At 64.8% G+C, this 18,641-nt stretch overlaps 2 protein-coding genes across 6 annotated transcripts in view; one reads left to right on the forward strand and one right to left on the reverse strand.

The window, feature by feature from the left end:
* AHDC1 (AT-hook DNA binding motif containing 1) overlaps window positions 1-18,641 on the reverse strand; it is a 50,994-nt gene that overhangs the window by 28,338 nt on the left and 4,015 nt on the right.
* LOC119711055 (proline-rich receptor-like protein kinase PERK9) lies at window positions 5,657-11,840 on the forward strand. 5 transcript variants are annotated; one of them, XM_038160737.1, is made up of 3 exons: window positions 5,657-7,037; window positions 7,470-7,722; window positions 7,968-11,840. In XM_038160737.1, exon 3 carries the CDS (start codon window positions 9,112-9,114, stop codon window positions 10,756-10,758), a length of 1,647 nt encoding a protein of 548 aa, XP_038016665.1. In that variant the 5' UTR covers window positions 5,657-7,037; window positions 7,470-7,722; window positions 7,968-9,111; the 3' UTR covers window positions 10,759-11,840. The 5 variants fall into 5 exon arrangements, with proteins under 5 accessions (XP_038016665.1, XP_038016668.1, XP_038016669.1 ...); XM_038160740.1 differs by having other exon boundaries at window positions 7,968-9,278; XM_038160741.1 differs by having other exon boundaries at window positions 5,657-6,706; window positions 7,968-9,278.

The raw sequence follows: 18,641 nt of genomic DNA on the forward strand, positions 1-18,641 counted from the left end.
ACACTGGGTGATTTGGGAACTGGAGCCACCATGCCGCTCCCTGGCGTGCTGCTCAGGGCAGCGAGCTGGCCGTGGCACCCGCTGCACCCACGGCCCTGCCCTGCCCTCCCGCTCTCTTCCCTGGTGCTCCAAACATGGCACAGCTCGGCCTCCATGGGAACTTCCCAACAATGCTCATGTGGCCACGACACCCCACCGGCCCCACTGGGACAGGGGACACTGAGACTGTCCCCACCACCGACACCCCATTTGGGGTTTTACACGCACCCAGCCTCGACAGCAACATCATCCTGCCCTTCCCCAGCTCAGGATCCCCAACTGCTCCAGGGAAGGTGGGGAGTTGGAGGGGGGAAGAGAACCAGGACACGACACCTCGGGGGAGCCGTGAAGACTAATGAATGGAGGCTTTTAAAAAGCACTTTGACTGAGAAGTGCTATAGTAGGAACTAATTATCCCTCCCGCCTGCGCGCACCCTCGCACGCCGGCGCAGCCGCGTCCTGCTCCCTCCCGGAGCCACAGCTGCAGAATCGCAGCCAGCCCCGGCATGAGCACCAGGCAGCCACACCAACAGGCACTGCCTGGCCGGGAGCCTTCCCTCTGAGACCCCGCCACCCCTCCTGTGCCCCCCGAGTGCCCGTGCCCCCCACTTTGCTCCATGCTGCCCCTGGCGAAGCGGGCAGCAGCAGGCTGGGGGCACAGGGTGCTGCTCGCCCCCCTCCTCGCACTGGGGTTTTGGGGAGTGTTTCCTTTTTAATTGAAATCCGCCATCTTACAGTGATGGCAGGTAGGCTGGGCAGCCAGTCCCTGCGGATGCTCAGGGATGGACGGCACCTGGCACGGCGGGGTGGGCGGCGGAGCTGGCACAGGGGGGGCTCCTGTCCCCTCGCAGCTGTGACCCTGCAGCCCAGCCAGTGGAACCAGCCCCTCTCGCTGCTGCCCAGCCCTCAGCAGCAGCCAAGGGCAGCAGGGAGACGCAGGGAGACGCCCCAAATGCTCGCCCCGCTCAAGCGAGCAGGTCCCCGCGCTGCCACCCCACAGCAGCCGCAGCTTTGGGGCGGCGCCGGCGGCGCTCCTGTCCCTCCGCACCCTGGAGAGGGATCTGGCGCAGTCCCATCTCGCCGTCCCAGCACTGCCCGCTGCCCCATTTCGCATTCCAGTGTGGGCCGGCCCCGCTGCCCTCTCACTCCCGCCCCCACCCCGGGCTGCGTTTCAGCTGTTGTTGAATTCTGTCCAGGCTGGATTCATCACAAGAGCCCTCAAGCGGCTGCAAACAAACAGAAAAAACAGGGAGCAGGAGCGCGCAGAGCGATCGATCGGCGCTGGGGGGGCCTGAGGCCCTTTGGCAACGCCAGACCAGCCTCAAATTCCTCACTTCCAAGAGAAAAGGAGCCGGGGATGAGCGGCAGGAAGAGGGGGATGGAAAGCACAGCAGCCACCAGGCGCTGGACCATGGCGGCAGGGCCCCCGGGCACGGTGCTGCGGCGATGGGCACAGAGTGGTGCTGCCTCTCCCTTCCTCGCCAAGACGGGCTCGTACCGCTCTGAAACTTCCCTCTTGTGGTTACTGCAGTTAAAAAAGCAAACAGGAGACTTGGGTGCATTAAAAAAGAAATAGAAAATAGCACAAAGGGTGGGAGCACCCGCAGGGATGGGGTTTGCCCAGCAGCGCTGGCGCTGGGGTGGGTGCTGGCTCAGGGTGCCCGTCCCTGGGGCAGGGAGGAGAGACCCCTCACCTCGGCACTGCAGAGGGGACTGTGTGGCATGTGATGGGCAGCTGCGGCCCCAGATCCCAGGGAGGGATGGTGATGGCAGGGGAAGCGAACACCGACCCCGCTCCGGTGGGAATTGCCACCACTGGAGCTGCGGGGTCAGGTTGCTGCGCCTGGGTTTTTAAGAGGGGCTGGATAATTTTTACCACCACTAACGATCCCATCTGTGCCTGACACGCTCCAGCTCCGAGCCCAGCATTCCGGCAGGGCTCCCACACCTCCCTGCCAAGCCGCTCCAGCTCGCCTCCCCCTGCCTCGACTGCTGACGGCACAGGGCCCGTGCATGCTGCTGCTGGCACAGGGGGCAGCCGTGCTCCTGGCGTCTCCTGGTGCCACCACTGTACCCTCCCACGCCGTTCTGGAGGACTGGGGGTGACAACCATGGGGTGGCCAATGCAGAGACGTGGCAGAGACGGGGATGCTGCACAGCCCAGGGGCACAGAGGAGCCTCTCCAGCTTCAAGGAGAATTTAGCAGGGTTTTTTTGGCAGTGCTCCCTTGCAGGGTGACACTTGCTGTCCTCTTTGTGCAAGGACAAGGGCCCTGGGATGTGCTGGCACCATTTGCCCTCTTCCTGGCTCCAAACAAAGACCTACTAGAGGATGCTGCTTTTTGGGAAGGGGGTTTGCAGCATCTTGCCTGCAGAGCTCCCTGCCAAATCCCATCCAGTCAGGAGCTGAGGGGCACAGCACTGGTGCCTGCAGCACAAGGCTCCTCTCCCTGCAATGTCAACCTGCTGCTCCACATCCAAGGCTGCCCTTGGAAAAGCTGTCGGCTGCGCCGGCTGGTTTGCCAAGCCCAGGACAAGCTCTTTAGCTCGACTCTGCCAGAACAGATGCCTGGGCGACTGTAATTCTTCCCAGCATGGATGGAGGGGGGGATGTGTGGAGAAAAACCCAAGCTCATGTAAGCATTGCAGTGGCTGCTCCTCCTTCCCCAGCACCGCAGCCCCACAGAGGGTTCCCCAAAACCCGAGAGGTGGAGTGGGGAGAGGCTGGGTGATGCCAGGAGGGAAGGCAATGCCCAGAGGGAGGCTGGCGTGGCACAGCACACACTGGAGCTGAACAGGGCTCTGCTGCCAGCTGGGGAGGAGAGAGCGACCCGCTGCAAGGACAAGTGGGAAGCGCGAGCTCGGCGTGCCACCGGTGTCCTTGCAAACGCTCGCTGCTCTGTCTCGATGCTCCCCACGAAACAACAAGCCCGTTCTCATGGCAATGTCCTCTCCAAAGAGCACAGGGAAGGGAGCACGGTGACACGCTCCGGAGGGGCCGTGCTCCTTGTCCCCCCAGCACAGCACGGCTGCGGGGCAGGAGCTCCAGCCCGGCCATTGCTCTGCTGGAGGAGGCCAGCAGCGTTTCCACATGGATATTTTCTTCCACTGGCTGCAGTTTGGGGCTGCCAAAAGCCAAAACAAGAATGGAAACATCCCATTTTGTTGGCAAAAATTCAAGGCAGGGTTGGGGTTTTTTTCTTTGGTTTCGGCTTTTTCCTTTTTTTTTTTTTTGTTCTCGTCTTTGGTTACGAACGGAAATTCCCTGCCATGAAATCATGACGAAACCCCAAACCAAAACACAGCTCGGACTGAAACCTTCCCCGTGGATCCCATGGGGGGCTGGTCCCAGGGCTGGGATCACCCCCACACAGCCCTGGGACTCAGGACAGAGCCCAGACCTCATGGCCAGCCCCAGCCCTGCGGGAGGTGAGGGGATGCTGTGCTTTGGGGATCCCTCCAGGGACCTGATGTAATTCCAGCCTTGGAATGTACCACTTCCCAGCCCTGGTCTACACCACCCTGCCTTGGTGATGGCACCCGGCAGCCAGCACCAGGCCTGACAAAGCACAGATTTGTCCAAAGGGAAACCGGTCCCTATGGATGGGGCCAAGCAGGGGCCAGGGCTGGGGGGCCAGTGGCTCCAGGCACATCATTAGAGCAGCGTTTGCTCCCAGGAAGGTGCTTTGCAAGAGCAGTTGCTGGGAATAGCCTCATCCAGCCCATCCCAGGGAGTCCGGATGTGGCCAAGCCCCGGGGCTCACCCCTGCAGCCTGCCCAGCATTCTCTCCTCCCATCCCCTCTTCCCACCAGATGTTGGGGCTGGAGGATGAAACAGCTCTTCCCACCCCAGTCCCCGCCGCATCTCTGCGCAGCTCCCGTTCCGAGCCGGGATCCAGGCACGCAGGCTGGACGAGGCCGAGCCTTTGTCCGGCTCCCCCGCCGCTGCCCTTATCATCGGCTCCAGCCAAGAGCCGGCAGAGGCCGGCGGCAGCCCCGGCCTGCTGGGGCCCTCCTCTCCTCCTCCTCCTCCTCCTCCTGCCCCAAAGCCCCTGCGGCCATGTCACCCCCTGCCAAGCCCTGCCAGCACCTCTCCTCCGCCCCTGCCTGTCCCCAAACCCGGGAGACCCCCCTCATGTGGGGCTGCGCCCCAAACCGCGCCCTGGGCACAGCGTCACTGCCCGGCACCCCCGTCTGCTCCTCCCTCGGGGGCTGCAGCCGGGGCAGGCTGGGCGAGGCGGGGGTCCGGGGCAGTGTGGAGCCGGGTTATCTGTCTGCAGAGCTCCGTGCGCAGCAATTAACCTCAAGAGAGCAGCGGTGGCTCCTGCCAAGAACCACATTAGGTGTGCGTGGCAGCGTCTAGACATGTGAGAGACCAGAGGCCTTGATCTGGAGGAAGGCGGCTCCATCCCTTCCCCCAGCCCTCGCCCGCCGCCCCACAGGGACCCCCTGGCCAGCAGCGAGGACGGAGCACCAGGAGGGACGCGGGGACGGAGCGGAGGCTGGGCTGAGCATCCCTCGCTGTGGGTGTGGCTCCCAAGAGCCCCGGGCTGGGCTGCTCAGCCAGGACTCTCCCGCTTGGCACAGCACGGCACAGCACGGCACGGTGTCCCCCTGGATGCACACCCTCAGGTGCCCAGCCATCGCTGGGAGGAGGAGGAGAAAGGTGGCTGCAAGCGCTGCCTGAGCCATCTCCCACCAGGAGATGGGACAAACGTGCCAGGGAGCCAGCAGCAAACGCTGGGATGAGGCCTGGAGCAGGGGTGGTGGCAAGAGACCCGGCTCGCTGCCTCCCCATGCCAACCCTGTCACCTGGGGCAGGTGAGATGGAGCCAGGTGGGCACCGTGGGGGCTGGGCACCCTCCCTGCCAGCGCCCCTCACACCCATGACACCCCCTTGCTCTCACCTCCCGGGTGCAGCCACCCCAGACGGCTGCAGGATGCTGGGGAGAAGAGATTTTCCCGACGTTAATTAATTAAAATAAACACCAAATTAAATACAGCAAAATTAAAATAGCTCCGGAAATTAATTTTCAACAAAACCCACCTGGAAAGGCTGGATATTTAAAGAATTAATGGAGCCCTCTGAGACCATAAAGAACCGCTGAGCTCCCAGCATCCGCCAGCCCCCTCCGAGCCCGCCCGGGGACGCGGGGCTGCGGGGAAGCCGGGATGGGACCCGGGATGGGACCTTGGCCAGGGCCCCGGGCTGGGACCCGCACCTCCTGGCAGCTCTTGCCTCGCAGCTGCCTGCACATGCCTGCTGCTGCCACACCGGGACGGAAGGACGCTGGAGAGGGATGCAGGGATGCTCCGCACCATCCCAGTGGGAGGCCCCGGCCCCAGCTCTGGCTTGGCCGGACACAGGGCTCTGCCCGGGCACCGCCGGTCTCGCCCGGTGGCTGGGGGCAAACCTTGTGGTCCCTGCGTGACCTGCTCGAGCACAAGGATGTCCCCGTCACCCTCCTGGCCAGAGCCCACTGCACTGAGGGAAACCTTGCCCTCCAAGCCCCATCTGCCGGGGCGCTCCGGGCCCCCCACAGCTCTCCCCACGCATAATCCCCCGGCCAAGGCGGGATTACCGTGCAAACCGGCCGGACAAAGCTCCTTACCAGGCTCGGCGGGCTCCAGGGGCTGCCGGGGGGCCCGGCGGGGCGCGGGCCCGGCTCCGGGCGGGCAGCGGACGGGGCGCGGGGCCGGGGAGCATCCCCGCGCCCGCCGGGCTCCGGCCTGACACCGGGCACGGCTCGTCACACGCTGGGCCGTGCCAAACCGCCCCGGGCTGGGAGGCCCATCCGGCGCCAGCCCTCCCACGGCCGAGGCGGCGTTTCCTCTCCCTGCGCCCGGCGTGCGCACAGGCGCAGCGGCACAGACACCGGCGGGCGAGAAAAGGCTCCGGAAGGAAATGGAGAAAGCAAGACTAAGCTGGCAGGTGGAGAGCAGGAGGGGCCGCGGTCACCTCCGCCCCGGTGCGGGGTGCCAAGGGGCATCTGGGGGTCCCCACCTCGCTGGGGTGCCCGGCTGCGCTGCCACCACCGGGCTGCTCTACTTCATCACCCGGGGAAACTGAGGCACGGCGGCCGCGGCTTCGCGCGGAGCCCCTCGCCCTCCCGGGGAGGGGAGCGCTCCCCCCCGCCGCGGCCGGGATGACACCAGCTCCCCATCCTCCTCCCGCTCCACCCTGTTCCTGCAGGAACCCGGGAGTCCGGGCTCCGGGCAGGCAGCCAGGGCCTCCCTCCTGCCTGCACCGCCCGCCCTGCCTGCTCCGGCCCCGGCCCCGCATCCCTGCCCGCCGGCACACACCTTCCCCCCGTGTCAGCGCGACCTTGGAGCGCGGCCGCGGCCGCTCCGTGCCAAACTCGGCGGCGATGCCCACGGCACAGCCGGGGGTGACGGCTCGGCGGGAAGGGGGATTTTTCCCCCGTTTGTTTATTCGTTGGGTGGGTTTTTTCCCTCGCTGGAGACAAAGGCAGGCTGTGTGCCCGGGCGCGGGGTCCGGGGGTGCCGGCGGTGCCGGGACCCCGCGGCGATGCCGGGCCAGCCGCGCCGGGGGCTCTGGGTGGCCGGTTTCCTCCGCACACAGATGGCTGTTTCGACTCAGTCGAGCGCTTGACCTAAATCTCCTCCTGATCCACGGGAGCTGCAGTCCCTCAGCAGCACAGCTCAAGGCAAGGAGGAGGAGGAGGAGGATGAAGGGGGGGACCGCGGCCAGCTGCGGACTGGCGGGAGGGTCGTGCCGGAGGGCCCCCACCCCGGGTTTGGCAGCGGGGCCGGCGGAGGCGGCAGTGGAGGGAAGGAGGGAGGGAAAAGGGGGGGTGGAAAAATAAAAAAAAAGTCTCCCACGCTTCGAGCTCCAGCGCCTGCGTGCTGCACCCACCGGGACGGGGCAACCGCCCCGCCGGGCTCGACGCCCCGGCAGACCACTTCCTCGGAGAGGGGCCCGGCGGAGGAAGCTCCAACGGCTCGAAAGTTTCGCCTGTGACTCAACCGCTGGCTGGGGTGACGGAGCCGACCCCGCAAAGGGGGGGCCCTGGGATCCCAGGGGTTCGGGGCATCGGGGTGGGGGATTTTTTTGGGTTCCCCAGACGAGGGTTGTCTGCGAGGCATGGCGCTCCACCCCCAGTGTCGGAGCAGCCCAAACCGGCTTCCCAGCGACAGCAGAAAGCTTTTAAAATCCCCTACGCGCGGCATGACTCACTCCAGAGCCAGTGCCCAAAACAAGCTCCGACACGGAGAGGAATGGCGAGAGCAGGGATGCTGGGGGCGGGCAGGAGGGGCTGGGGAGGGCCGGGGAGGGGGAAAGGGGGAGACAGAAGGAGGGAGAGAAAAGAGAAGAGGCAGAAATAACAGCATCTGAAACTCTGCCTGCTGGAGGCTAATTGGTTCCGGCACAGCCTGGTTTGTTTGGCAATGTTTCCTCTAATCCTTCAGGCTCCGCGCTCCCGGCCCCAGGGACATGGGGACATCTCGACACCCGGCCAGCGCCACTGCGGCACTCCCAGCTTGGACCCCCTCCCGCTCGCGGATGCAGAAGGATGATGCTGCGACCGGCTCTGCCCACCCTGGGGTGCCCCCGAATCCTCCGAGACTCTGCACTCCCAGCCCCAGGGACACGGAGACATCTCAACACCCAGCCGGTGCCTCCACTGGCTTGCATCCCTCTCCCACCCTGGGATGCTGAGGGGTGAGGCTGGGACCACCCTGAAGTCCTCCTGGGACTGCACCCTGCCGTGGCGACACCCTGGGGATGGGGTCCCCTTCCGCAGCGCAGGGCACAGGGATGCTCCGAGGGGAGGGAGGGGAGGGAGGGGAAGGGAGGGGAAGGGAGGGGAAGGGAGGGGGGGCCCCACGGCCCAGCATGGCCGAGCCAGAGCACTAGCCAAGAGTCGGCAGCTTTGTTCCAGGTGCCGGCTCCCTTTTTTTCATTAGGCTAATGGGATGCGGATGCATTATTCCATTCCACATGCTGCTAATGAACCACTCAGGCCAGTGCATTTGCATTAATGTGCAAAGCACTGGAGGAGGGTGGAGTGGCTGCATCTGGCCAAGGCTGACCTTCCCTGCACCGCCCAGCCTCCCCAAGCCGCGTCGCGCTCCCGCCGCTCTCCCACCACCCGCCGGACCCAGGAACTCCTCGGGATGGCCCCGACCCACATTCCAGGACACCAGGACACCGAGCCGCCTCATACTCGCTGCCCACGCTGTCCCCTTCCCGTACCGTGCCTGGCCAACTCCACCACCCCTTCCCACACGGATCATGGATGACGCCCCCCGCCAGTGCCCCTCTCTGCACCCTGTCCCCAGTGCACAAGTGACCACAGCATTCCTCCTGCACTCTTCCCTGCTCCCCAAAAAGCGATCACTCCTGCCTCCTGCACGGAAACCTGCTCGGCATGTCTGTCCTCCCTGGTTACTTGTCCTGGGACCTCCCAGCACCAGCCCAGAGCTCCCTTCCAGCAGCCCAGGGGAGCAGGGGGCCCTCTCCAAGCCCCCCCACCCCAGAGCTGGCAGGCAGCGCCGGGCGCGGGCGTCACTGGAGCCCTTGGGTTGTTTGTTACGGCTCCCAACTGCCGCTGTCCCCGGAGAGGTTTCGAAGGCGAGTGACCCACGAACTGGAATGCGCAAAGCCTCCAGCAAACAGAGCCAGCTGCCTGCGCCCGCGCAGGGGGGGTGGCGAGGGGAGAGCAGCCGGCCCCGCACGGCACGGCACAGCACGGCACGGCACAGCCCCGACACAACTGCACGGCCCTGATGTCCTCCCAAAGTGGGCAACCACCTGGCTGAGGCGAGATAAGAGCAGCACATTGGTCTTGTCAAGTCCCCAGTGTCATCAGCTATCGTCAAGGTCCCCAGGCCCCCATGTCCCACTTCCTCCCTTCCTCCCAGCCTGTTATTTGGCAGCACATGGCCTCCCAGAGCCGTGCTGGGATCGTGCTTCTGTCTGCCAGACGCGAGTCCTCGGGCGGCCGAAGGACCTTTAGGACACGGGACAGCACGGTGGCAGCGCCAGACCCCTGGCCTTGGTCCTTGCCAGCTCCCCAGGTGCGGGGGGCTCCCGCTGGAACCAGTGTGGATGAGCAGGGCCCTGCCTACCCCGGGTGGGCACGGCAGGGTCTCAGCAGCTCCGTGCCCGGTGCGAAGCCCCACGCTGGAGCGCGTGCACGCGGGTGTCTGGGTCTGTCACAGCCCGGTGAGCAAGTTAATCTCGGGCTCCCTGACACGTGGAATAAAATCGCGATCCCATAATGGAATTCATTCGTCTTCCTGTCCAGGCAAAGAACAAGCCCTCCACTGCCCGCTGGGGCTGGGGCTGGGCCAGGCCAAGGTGGCCAGTGCCCAGCTCCCAGCTGGGGGTCCCTGCCTGCGCCCACCCTCCTCCCTGCCACGGGGCCAGGCCGGCACTGGAGCGATGCTCCTGCGAGCGCAGACCCAGAAAGGAGCCCAACACTGGGTGCTGCAGAGCGCTCCCTTCCCAGGGGACACCAGCCACGTCGCCGGGGGCAGCTGGGGTCACCAGGGAGGGTTGAGCTCCGCCAGGGTGATCTGGGCTCCCGTCCTGCTGGACACAGGCACAGCACTCATGAGGGGGGAAAGGGAAACTGAGGCAGGTGGCAGTTTTGGGAGAGGGCGATCCAGGTGGCATGAAGGGGACAGGGGAAAATGTCCCTCTGTCCTTGTGTCTTTCTGTCCCTGCTGCTCCTTCTCTACTGCAAGTGCCTTGGCCAGGCTTGGCACAGAGGACCCATCCCAGGGACTCTGCAGGGATGGCACCAGTGGGGGCACCCGTGGGAGACCCCAGCACTTCCCCAGGGACTGCCTCATCCACAGCCATGGGTACAAGTCACAGGGAAAATCTCAGGAGTCTGGGCAGGGCAGGAGGCCACAGGGTTGCCATGCTGCTCTGTGCTTCATTTTCCCTCTGGCACCCACGCTGAAGCCACCCCCAGGCAGGAAAGTGACCCTGCGGCCAGCAGAAGAGGAGGAGGAGGAGGAGGAGAAGGAGGAGGAGAAGGAGGAGGAGGAGGAGAAGGAGGAGTGTGCTCCTTCTCGGGCACACAAAGCCCCTTTCATTGGGGCTGAGTTTGGATTTCCTCTGCCAGCCCAGCACCTCGCTCCCTCCTGCCCTGCCAGCAAGGCTGTGGTTGGAGTGGGAAGCTGGCGGGTGGGACACCTGGGGGGACACACGGACCTTCAGGTGGCTTCATCCCTCACCCTGACCATCCCCATGATTTTCGCCTCCTGTCAGCTTTTAATTATACCCCTAATAAAAGTCGTTTTGCAGGGGAACAGGAGCTTTGTTGCTCAGGAGCTCATCTGCTCCTGCTGCTCCTTTCCTGCTTTAAGCTGTAATCCTCAGCTGGGGACACTGCAATTAGCCACCGTGGAGCTGGGCACCGTGTCACCGAGGATTAGGGCTCCCTTCGGTGGGAGCTGGGGGACCCAGCCCTGGTGTGGGCCGGTGGCTCTTTGCAGGACAGGGTGTCCCCACTACAGCCCCCAAAAGAGGGCCACAGGCTCAAGAGCCCCCCGAGCCAGGCATCCTCCAGCTGACCTCCTCTGGGCACCCACTGCCCTGCACCCTGCACGGCACCAGTGCCACTGGGTTTTCTGGGGTGCATGGGACCCGCACGGCCCCTCTGCCAAACCCCCTGCAGCCCCCCGTGCAGACAGACCCGAGCAGGTCACCCTGCCAGGGGTCGCGTGGCTTTGCAGAGTGTGACTCTGGGGACAGCAACGGGGCTGGGAAGACCAACAGGAGCCTCAACCCACGCCTCTGCACGTCTGTGAACACCGCTGCCCACCCCAGGGCCCTGTGTCCCCGAGCGGGGGTGAAGGGGGAAACTGAGGCACCAGGTGCCCACGACACACACACTGAAGCTGGAGACAGCTTCAGAGACACTGGTGACTGGAGTGACACTGGTGACTGGTGTGACACTGGTGACTGGAGTGACACTGGCGCGGTTTCGGTGACACGGGACCCTCATGCACGGTGCAAAGGCCTCATCTGCAGCACGGCAAAGGGGTGCTGGACCCCTCGAAGCCCCCGCGAGGAGCCCACGCGTGGCTCCGGGTGCCTGTCGCCAATCAGCCTCTTGCCGGGGCTGCAAGGGGAGCCCGGCGCTCGTTAGCAGCCGCTCATTAAGAGCCCTCCGGGAGGATGAAGGAACCGGGGGCACCTGCACCTCCGTTTAATGAGCTGCAGCACCGTTACACGTTGCAGGGGACCTCGGGCACGGTGGGGGTGCTGGCGCGGGGGCTGCCCCCACCCCGACCCCCACCCAAAGCAGGGTGCGGGTCCCTGTGCCCTGTCCCCTCGCCATGGGAAGGGAGGAACGTGGCGAGTTGAGTCACGGTGACAACTGCAACGGCAGTGGCAGCTGCTGCCAGGGACACCCCGAGGTCCCCAGCAGCGCCCGGGGACACCCTGGGGACTCATCCCCCCTCCAAGCCAGCACCCACGGGCGCTGCACAGAGAGGGTGACCGCGACAGAGCGGGACAGCAGCGCCGGGGCACGACAGGACCTCTGGAACCTCAGGGTGGGCACCTTCCCACTCTGGGTGCCCCTGGACTGAAAAGGGGACTGACATCCTGCCCCCAAGGGCCTCACCCAGCCCCCAGAGCTCCCAGTCCGGCCAGCGAACCACAGCCTCACGCAGCGCTGGGAGGGGACCACGGGGGGGAACCTGCCGGGGCACCCCACGCGGGCGCGATGCGTCCCCACGCCAGCAGCCAGCCCCGCAGCACGGCCGGGTCCCCTCGCTCGCAGCACCCGCGTGGGGCTGTCCCTCGTTAATGTTTACTCGGGTTCGTTAGCGCCAGCACATCGCCATGGCAACGCTGCAAGCTGCGCGTCGCCATCCGCGCCACTGTCGCGAGGCTTGGGGACGTCCCCACGCGTGGGGTCACCGCGGGCACCCGCCACCCCCCGCCCCGGGCGTGTGGGGGGCATGTGGGGAGCAGGGACACACCAGGGCTGGCCACCTCCCCGCCGGGGTGGCACGGCTCGGTGTCACCGTGCCCGGGTGACAGCACCCCCGCTCACCCCCAAAGCGCCGCCGCCACGCCGGGGCTGCAGGCGGGCGCGGGCACTGCCAGCACGCCTCGGCGCTGCATTATTTATAAACTGGAGGAGCAGAGGGTTCGGCAGCAGCTGCAGAGCCCTTCGGGCCACCCTGCCCGGCGTCACGCAGCCACCCAGCCCACCGGCACGGTGGCACCGCAGCCCCGGCAGCCAGGAGGCACGACAGGGACAAGGCTGCCCGTGGGGCTGGCAGAGCCACGGGGCACCCAGATGTCACCCTGGCGTCCCCTTGGATGGTACGGGCGGCTGGGGCAGCACGTGGGGATGTCTGGCGTGTCCCTGTGTCCCCTGCACTGGCACTGCACCCCAGCCTGCCTCCTGCCACTTCAACCTGCTCTGAACCAACCCAGCCTGCCTCCTGCCACCTCAGCCTTCCTGCTGCCACTCCGACCTGCTCCTCCCGCGACCTCCCTCTTGCCACCTCAACCTCCCTCTTGTCACCCCAGCCCGCCCGCTGCCGCCCCGGCCCGCTCCTGCCCCGCACGGCCCCACTGCAGATGGAGCTGGTGGTGGCAGCCAAGGGGTGTCCCCGTGCCAGCCCCCCGGCACACGGGCGAGCACCGCGAGGAGGATGTGGCCCCAGCATTTTCTCCCACCACGGGCTCTGTTGGCTACGGCAAACAGGTTTTCCTTAAGCTTTGCAGAATCCACCCACCTCCTCCCCCCCTACGAGTCCCACCTCCAGGCTGATGGGGAGAAGGAAGGAGGGGGGTGAAAGGCTGAATTGGGGCTTTTAATTTTTCATTATTAATTTCCCATCGACGCCGAGAGGCACCGGGGCTCTCTGAGCCGCCCCCAGCATCGCCCCCCGCGCTCCCGCGCGCTCTCCCGGAGCTCTGCACCGGCTGAAGCCGAGCCAGGCTGCCGATAGGATTAATTCTGCATGACTGCCCATCTCCGCGGGGGGATCTAAGACCCTCAGGCCTGCAGCAATCTTTAAAATTCCTCCAGCCCAACTTAATTCCCTCTTCCTGCAGAGCTGGCGCATCTGCTGCAGTCAGGCACGGAGAGAAGGAGACGGAGGGAGAGGGGGGGATGACGGGCACCCAGCACCGCCGTCGGCTCCGGCGCCAGGCGGTGGCCCTGCTATGGTGGCCGTGGTCCTGCGTTGTCACCGTGGGGTCACCCAAAGCCATGCCAGTCACCCATCCCATCCCTGTGGGTGGCTTGTACTGGGGATGGGGGAAACTGAGTCAGCGTGGGGCAGCCCTGGATGCAGGGTTCCCCCCTGTTTCCCCCTGCTTCCATTTAGGGGATGGACACAGCCCCCTAAACTGCTGTCACCTCCCTGTCCCTGCTGGGACTCCCCAAAGCAGGAGATTGATGTAAAAATGGGGTTTTTCCATCAGCTATGAGCTCTGCCTCTCCAAGCAGGTCTCACTCAGCCCCCCGGCCCACTCTCACCTTCCGCTGTCCCAAAGGACACTCCCAGGGTCGAACACCCTCTGGGAGCATTCAGGGCTCAGGATTCCCTGGATCTTGGGATGGCCCATCAGAAACAGAGCTGCTGCTTGGGAAAAGCAGCTCGGGGAAAAGCCTCCCCTCCTCAGCCACAGGACAAGCACCCGGTGTGCCCCGGAGGCCACCCACGCCCGTCCTCATCCCCTGGGCCGCCCTGCCCGTTCAGCCGCCTCCGGACAGCGCCAGGACGAGGAGCCCGGCCAGGCTGGGGGCTCTCCCCCCCAAGCCCCGCCATGCACCGCGGCAGCCTGGGGACGGTGGCGTGTCCCCGCGCTTCGAAGGCTCGGCCGCCGCCGCACCGAGGCTGGCAGCCGGCGGGCAGAGCTAACCTTCAGGGGGTGATGGGAGAGGCCATGGCGGGATGGAGGCACGGACGGAGGGACGGACGGAGGGACGGATGGAGGGATGGACGGATGGAGGGATGGACGGATGCAGCCACCGTGCGCCAAAGCCTGCTGCACCGACCATCCACCCAGCGCCTTCCCGAGGCGTTGGCGCGGCCGGACCCAGGAGAGCCATCCCTTTCGCCTCCTTGCCTCCAAGTTGCCCAGCTCACCAGGCAGCTGAGGAGCGCAGCCCAGCCCAGCTGCTGGCGGAGCTGCGGATACATGCATTTAAATCACTTATATCTTTACTTTCTCCTGCGCTGGCTGTGAGATGGGCTTTTTTTTGCATGCGTAATTAGGGGGTGGAACAGATGGCGGAGGGTTCGTTTAAAGTAATGCATCCATTAAAATAACCTTCGCTGTCGGGGACTGCGCTCCGACAGGGGCCTGCTTCACCGGGGGTGGTGGGGAGGGTGGGGGGGCTTTGTTTGGTGAGCAGGGGGCTGTTGGACATTGGGAAGGGGCACACAGTGCACATTCCCTGTGGGATGCATCATCCTGGGTCATGGGATGAGGGATGCACCAACCCGTGTTGTCGTGAGAGAGCCGGGGCCAAACTACTGTCAAACTGGGGGCAAACTGGAATTGAACTGGTACTCTTGAGGGCTCAGTTTCCATGGCAATATGATGGCAGTGAGATGGTGGGGACGCAAAACCCAGGCTGGGGAGGATGCCAACAGTCCTTGAGGCAGGCTTAGTGCTTGTGGGTACCCTGGGGTACCCTGTCCAGAGCTGCCCCCCCGGGGGACTGAGCCCACCTCCGTCCCCCACCCACCACAGAACCCAAAATATGCCTGAGGAGGGCATTGCCACGCAGCACCAGCCTTCTCTCCTGTTTCAAACCCCAGGTTCCTGGGAGAGGCAGGAGGGCTTTGTTCAGGCACCGGAGGAGCGGAGGCCAGAGAAAGCAGGAGTGCCCTGCCAGCTCTTGTGTTTCACTCCCAAGGAATGCCGGGGAGGGGAGGGGAACACTGCTCCCCGCCTTCCCGCCCCGCTGGGCGCCCAGCCCGGCTGCAGGGTGCTGAGGCTGGGAGGAAGAGGAGGGATGAAGGACGGGGAGGCGGGCGTCGCGCGGATGCCGTGGTGCCACCACGTGCAGCCGGGGCTGGCAGCGGGTGGGCTGGGGAGGGGGGGACGCGCCATGACACACACCCGGGGTGACACGGTGATGCCAAGCACTGCCTCGGCTGGAGCAAATCATTCTGGGCAAGAGCTGCTGAGCAAATGTCACACCCATCTCTGGAAGCAAAGGAGCAGCACCCACTAAAGGAAAGTAGGGGTACCCACTAAACTGGGGGAGTCCAGGGAGGCCGGGGAAGAGGATGCGGAAGGGTGAGAGCAGCAGTGGTGCCAGAGCCACCCAAGCGTGTTCCAATATTTAGTGTGCACTTGCGAAGGTGCTTCTGCTGCCTTTAGGGCATCGCTGCGTTGGAAGCATGGGAGAGGTGGGAACTGGGGGGATGGGGAGCAAACGCCAGGGATGTGCTGCAGGGGGGTCTTTCTTTTCCAGCTGTGCTGGGAGGACCAAGGCACAGGAGCCCAGGAAAGGCTGGGGTAAGCTCAGCTTTGCCCTGAGCCTGGCCCCTGCCTCATTGCCCCCTCCCTGGCCACAGCTCACAGAGCCCGTGGGACTGCACATCCCTCCATTCTCCGCCTCCTCCAACAGCCCCATGAGCCTCGCTGGCTCCCCACATTCCTGCCCACTGGCACCCTCGGGTGTCCCCAAGCACTGTCATGGCCTAGGGGACAGCTGGTGGCTCTGGCAACGTGGCACGTGACATCTACAGCAGCAGGGAAGAGCCAAGGGTGGCACTGTCAGGTGCTGGGGCAAGGGACCAAGGGACATGTGGGATAGCAGGGCTTGATGGGGACCCCTGCAGAGGTGCCAGCAGCCAAGAGGGGTTTGTGGCAGGACGTGAATCATGGGGTGACAGCGGTCCCCAGGCCAGCAAGGTCCCCACGCTTTCCATTTTGACCTCCCCCACCCCACACGTGCATCAAGGAGCAGCTGCTGCGCTGGCAGAATGAGGGACACCGGGTTTTGCCCCATTCCCTCATCGTCCTCTGGCCACCAAGTCCCGGCCCCACCACCCCCACTCCCGCTCACTGATCCGAAATTCCCCCGACTCACCCCTGTCCTCTCACCTGCCATCACCTCCCCATCAAACGCCAGAGTGTCCCTTTGCCTCTCTGGGTGTTTCGGGAGCTCCCTTTGGTGCACCCCAGCACAGTGAGCTCTTCTCACTCCCAGCCAGCAATCCGCCGGGAAAAACCGGTCCCAAAAACCTTCCCCACATCCGCGCCAGCTCTGCGGGTCTGGGGGGGCCGCGGCTGGCCCCCTGCTCGCCAAGAACAATAGCGCCTTGTTCCAGCCCGGCTCCGTCCTCTCCTCCCTGGGCAAAGCCCTGGCCACTCTCACCTCTACGTTCCTCTCGCTGTTTCCCAGCTCCCTCCTGCCAAATCCCCGCTCCCGAGTGCTTCTCCTCCCCGCGGGTCCATATTAAGCTACATTCTCCTTTCAGCTGGGTGGAAAACAGCAGTAATAACCATGTGGAGAGAGCCGTGCCCCCCACCTCCACTTCCCTCCCACTTTGGGGTTCAAATTTCATTTCAGCAAAAAAGCTTCCCCCGCCTCCAATTTCTTCCCCCAAACCGAGTCGCTGTCGTCGCGTCTGATCTCGGCAGGGGCCGTATGGATGCTCAGCTCCTCCTGGTTCAGGATCTGCTGCCAATCTGGACCTCGCAAACTGGTTCTCACACAGCTCCCGCGTAGCACCTCCCTCCCAGCAGTTATTGTCCCTCCTCAGCCACCCCAACCCAGCTCACTCTCCTGCCACCCTGCTCTCTTGTCACCCTTCCTTCCCGTTTCACTGCCACCCTGCTCCTCTGCCACCCTGCTCCCCTGCCATCCCAGTTCCCTGCCTCCCTGCCCTCTGCCACCCCTCTCCCATGTCACCCCATTCTCCTGCTCCCCCTTCACCCCATTCCCTGCTCCCTGTGACCCCACACTCCCTGTCCCCCTGTTTTGTTGTCACCACTCTCCATGCCACCCTGCCCTCCTGCCACCCCACTCCCAACGCCACCCCCGCTCCCTGTGCCACTCAGCTGGTGCTCCACAGGGAGCTGGTGCCCCTGCTTCTGCTGGGTACATCCAAACCAAACCAAACCAAACCAAACCAAACCAAACCAAACCAAACCAAACCAAACCAAACCAAACCAAACCAAACCAAACTGCCGCCTTCGCCAGGCAAGATTTATTCCTGGCGTTTTCCCGGGGGGCCAGCGGGGCTGGCAGCTGGCAGGGAGCAGAGCGTCCCTGCTGCCTCCAGCCCGGCAGCCTCCCTCTTTCCTGCAGCTGAGGAGCTCATCTCCCTCGCCCAAGGCGCTCCATCCTCCTCCAGATATTTTAGGCCCAGGTTTTGCAAGGAATGTTCAGGCGCTGAGCCCAAGCCGATGCGCTGAAGTCAGCAGGAGGCGAAGAGGGAAGAGGAAAGAGGGAAGAGAGAAGAAGGGAGAGTGTGCGTGGGGCTTGAGGCCCTGGAGGCAGCAGCTGAGGGATGGGATGGGATGGGATGGGATGGGATGGGATGGGATGGCATGGCATGGCATGGCATGGCATGGCATGGCATGGCATGGCATGGCATGGCATGGCATGGCATGGCATGGCATGGCATGGCATGGCATGGCATGGTGCTCCCTCTGCCTGGAGCTGGTTTAGCGGTGGGAAGGGCAGAGGATTGGAGCTGGAAGATGCCAGAACTGCTTCCCTCTCCCTCGGAGAGGATCAATACCACGTTCTGCCTCTCCTCTGTCTCCCCGCATGGTGCCAGGCCAGGCTGCACCAACGCTCTCCCTCCAGCATGTCATGGGATTTGGAATGGGAAGGGGGATCCCCCACACTGTCAGTCCCCTTTGCTGGGGAGGGGAAGGACATTTTTTTGCCAGGGTGGTGTCCCCTGCAAACACCTGCCCAGACCCACCTCAGCACCCAGGATCTCCAAGCCAGCCTCATCCCTGCACATCAATCTCTGCGTGCACACCAAACCCTGCCTGTGCATACCATCAACACCCGCCTCTGTACCAAACCCTGCCTGCAAACTCAACTCTGCCCGTGCACACCAATCCCTGCCGGCACCCCCTGCCTCGTACACCACATTCCTGCCAGCACACCAAGCTCCACCTGCACACCAAACCCTTCCTGCCCGCCGGTGTTTGCCTGTGCACCAAACCCTGTCCACACACCCTCCCTGCACACCAAACCCTGCCTGCACAGCCAACTCTCTGACGCTGCCCATGCACGCGCTGACGCCTCCCACTCACTCTCCCCTTCCTGCTGCCCCCCAGTGACCCCCGGCATCGCCCCGAGCGCCCATCACCGGGTAACCACACCAGCACCAGGACAGCCCACCGCCCCTGCGCCCGGCTCGGGCCGGGGGCTCTCGCAGCCCCAGGGAGTCCCCGGCACACGCCAGCCCTGTCACGGCCTCGCTGGCACGCCGCGGCCGACGTGCTCCGACAGGTGAGCCCCCGGGGCAGCGTTCCTGCCTGGGCCGGCAACTGTCCCCACCGGGCAGCCGGTTTGCCGGCATGTTCCTTCCCAGCACGTCCCTCCCTCCTTCCCTCCGCATCCAGCCTCTCTCGGCCGGCGAAAGGGGGGAGCCGACAGATTTTAA

This window comes from Motacilla alba, chromosome 23, assembly GCF_015832195.1.
Source record: "Motacilla alba alba isolate MOTALB_02 chromosome 23, Motacilla_alba_V1.0_pri, whole genome shotgun sequence".
NCBI classification, from domain to species: domain Eukaryota; kingdom Metazoa; phylum Chordata; class Aves; order Passeriformes; family Motacillidae; genus Motacilla; species Motacilla alba.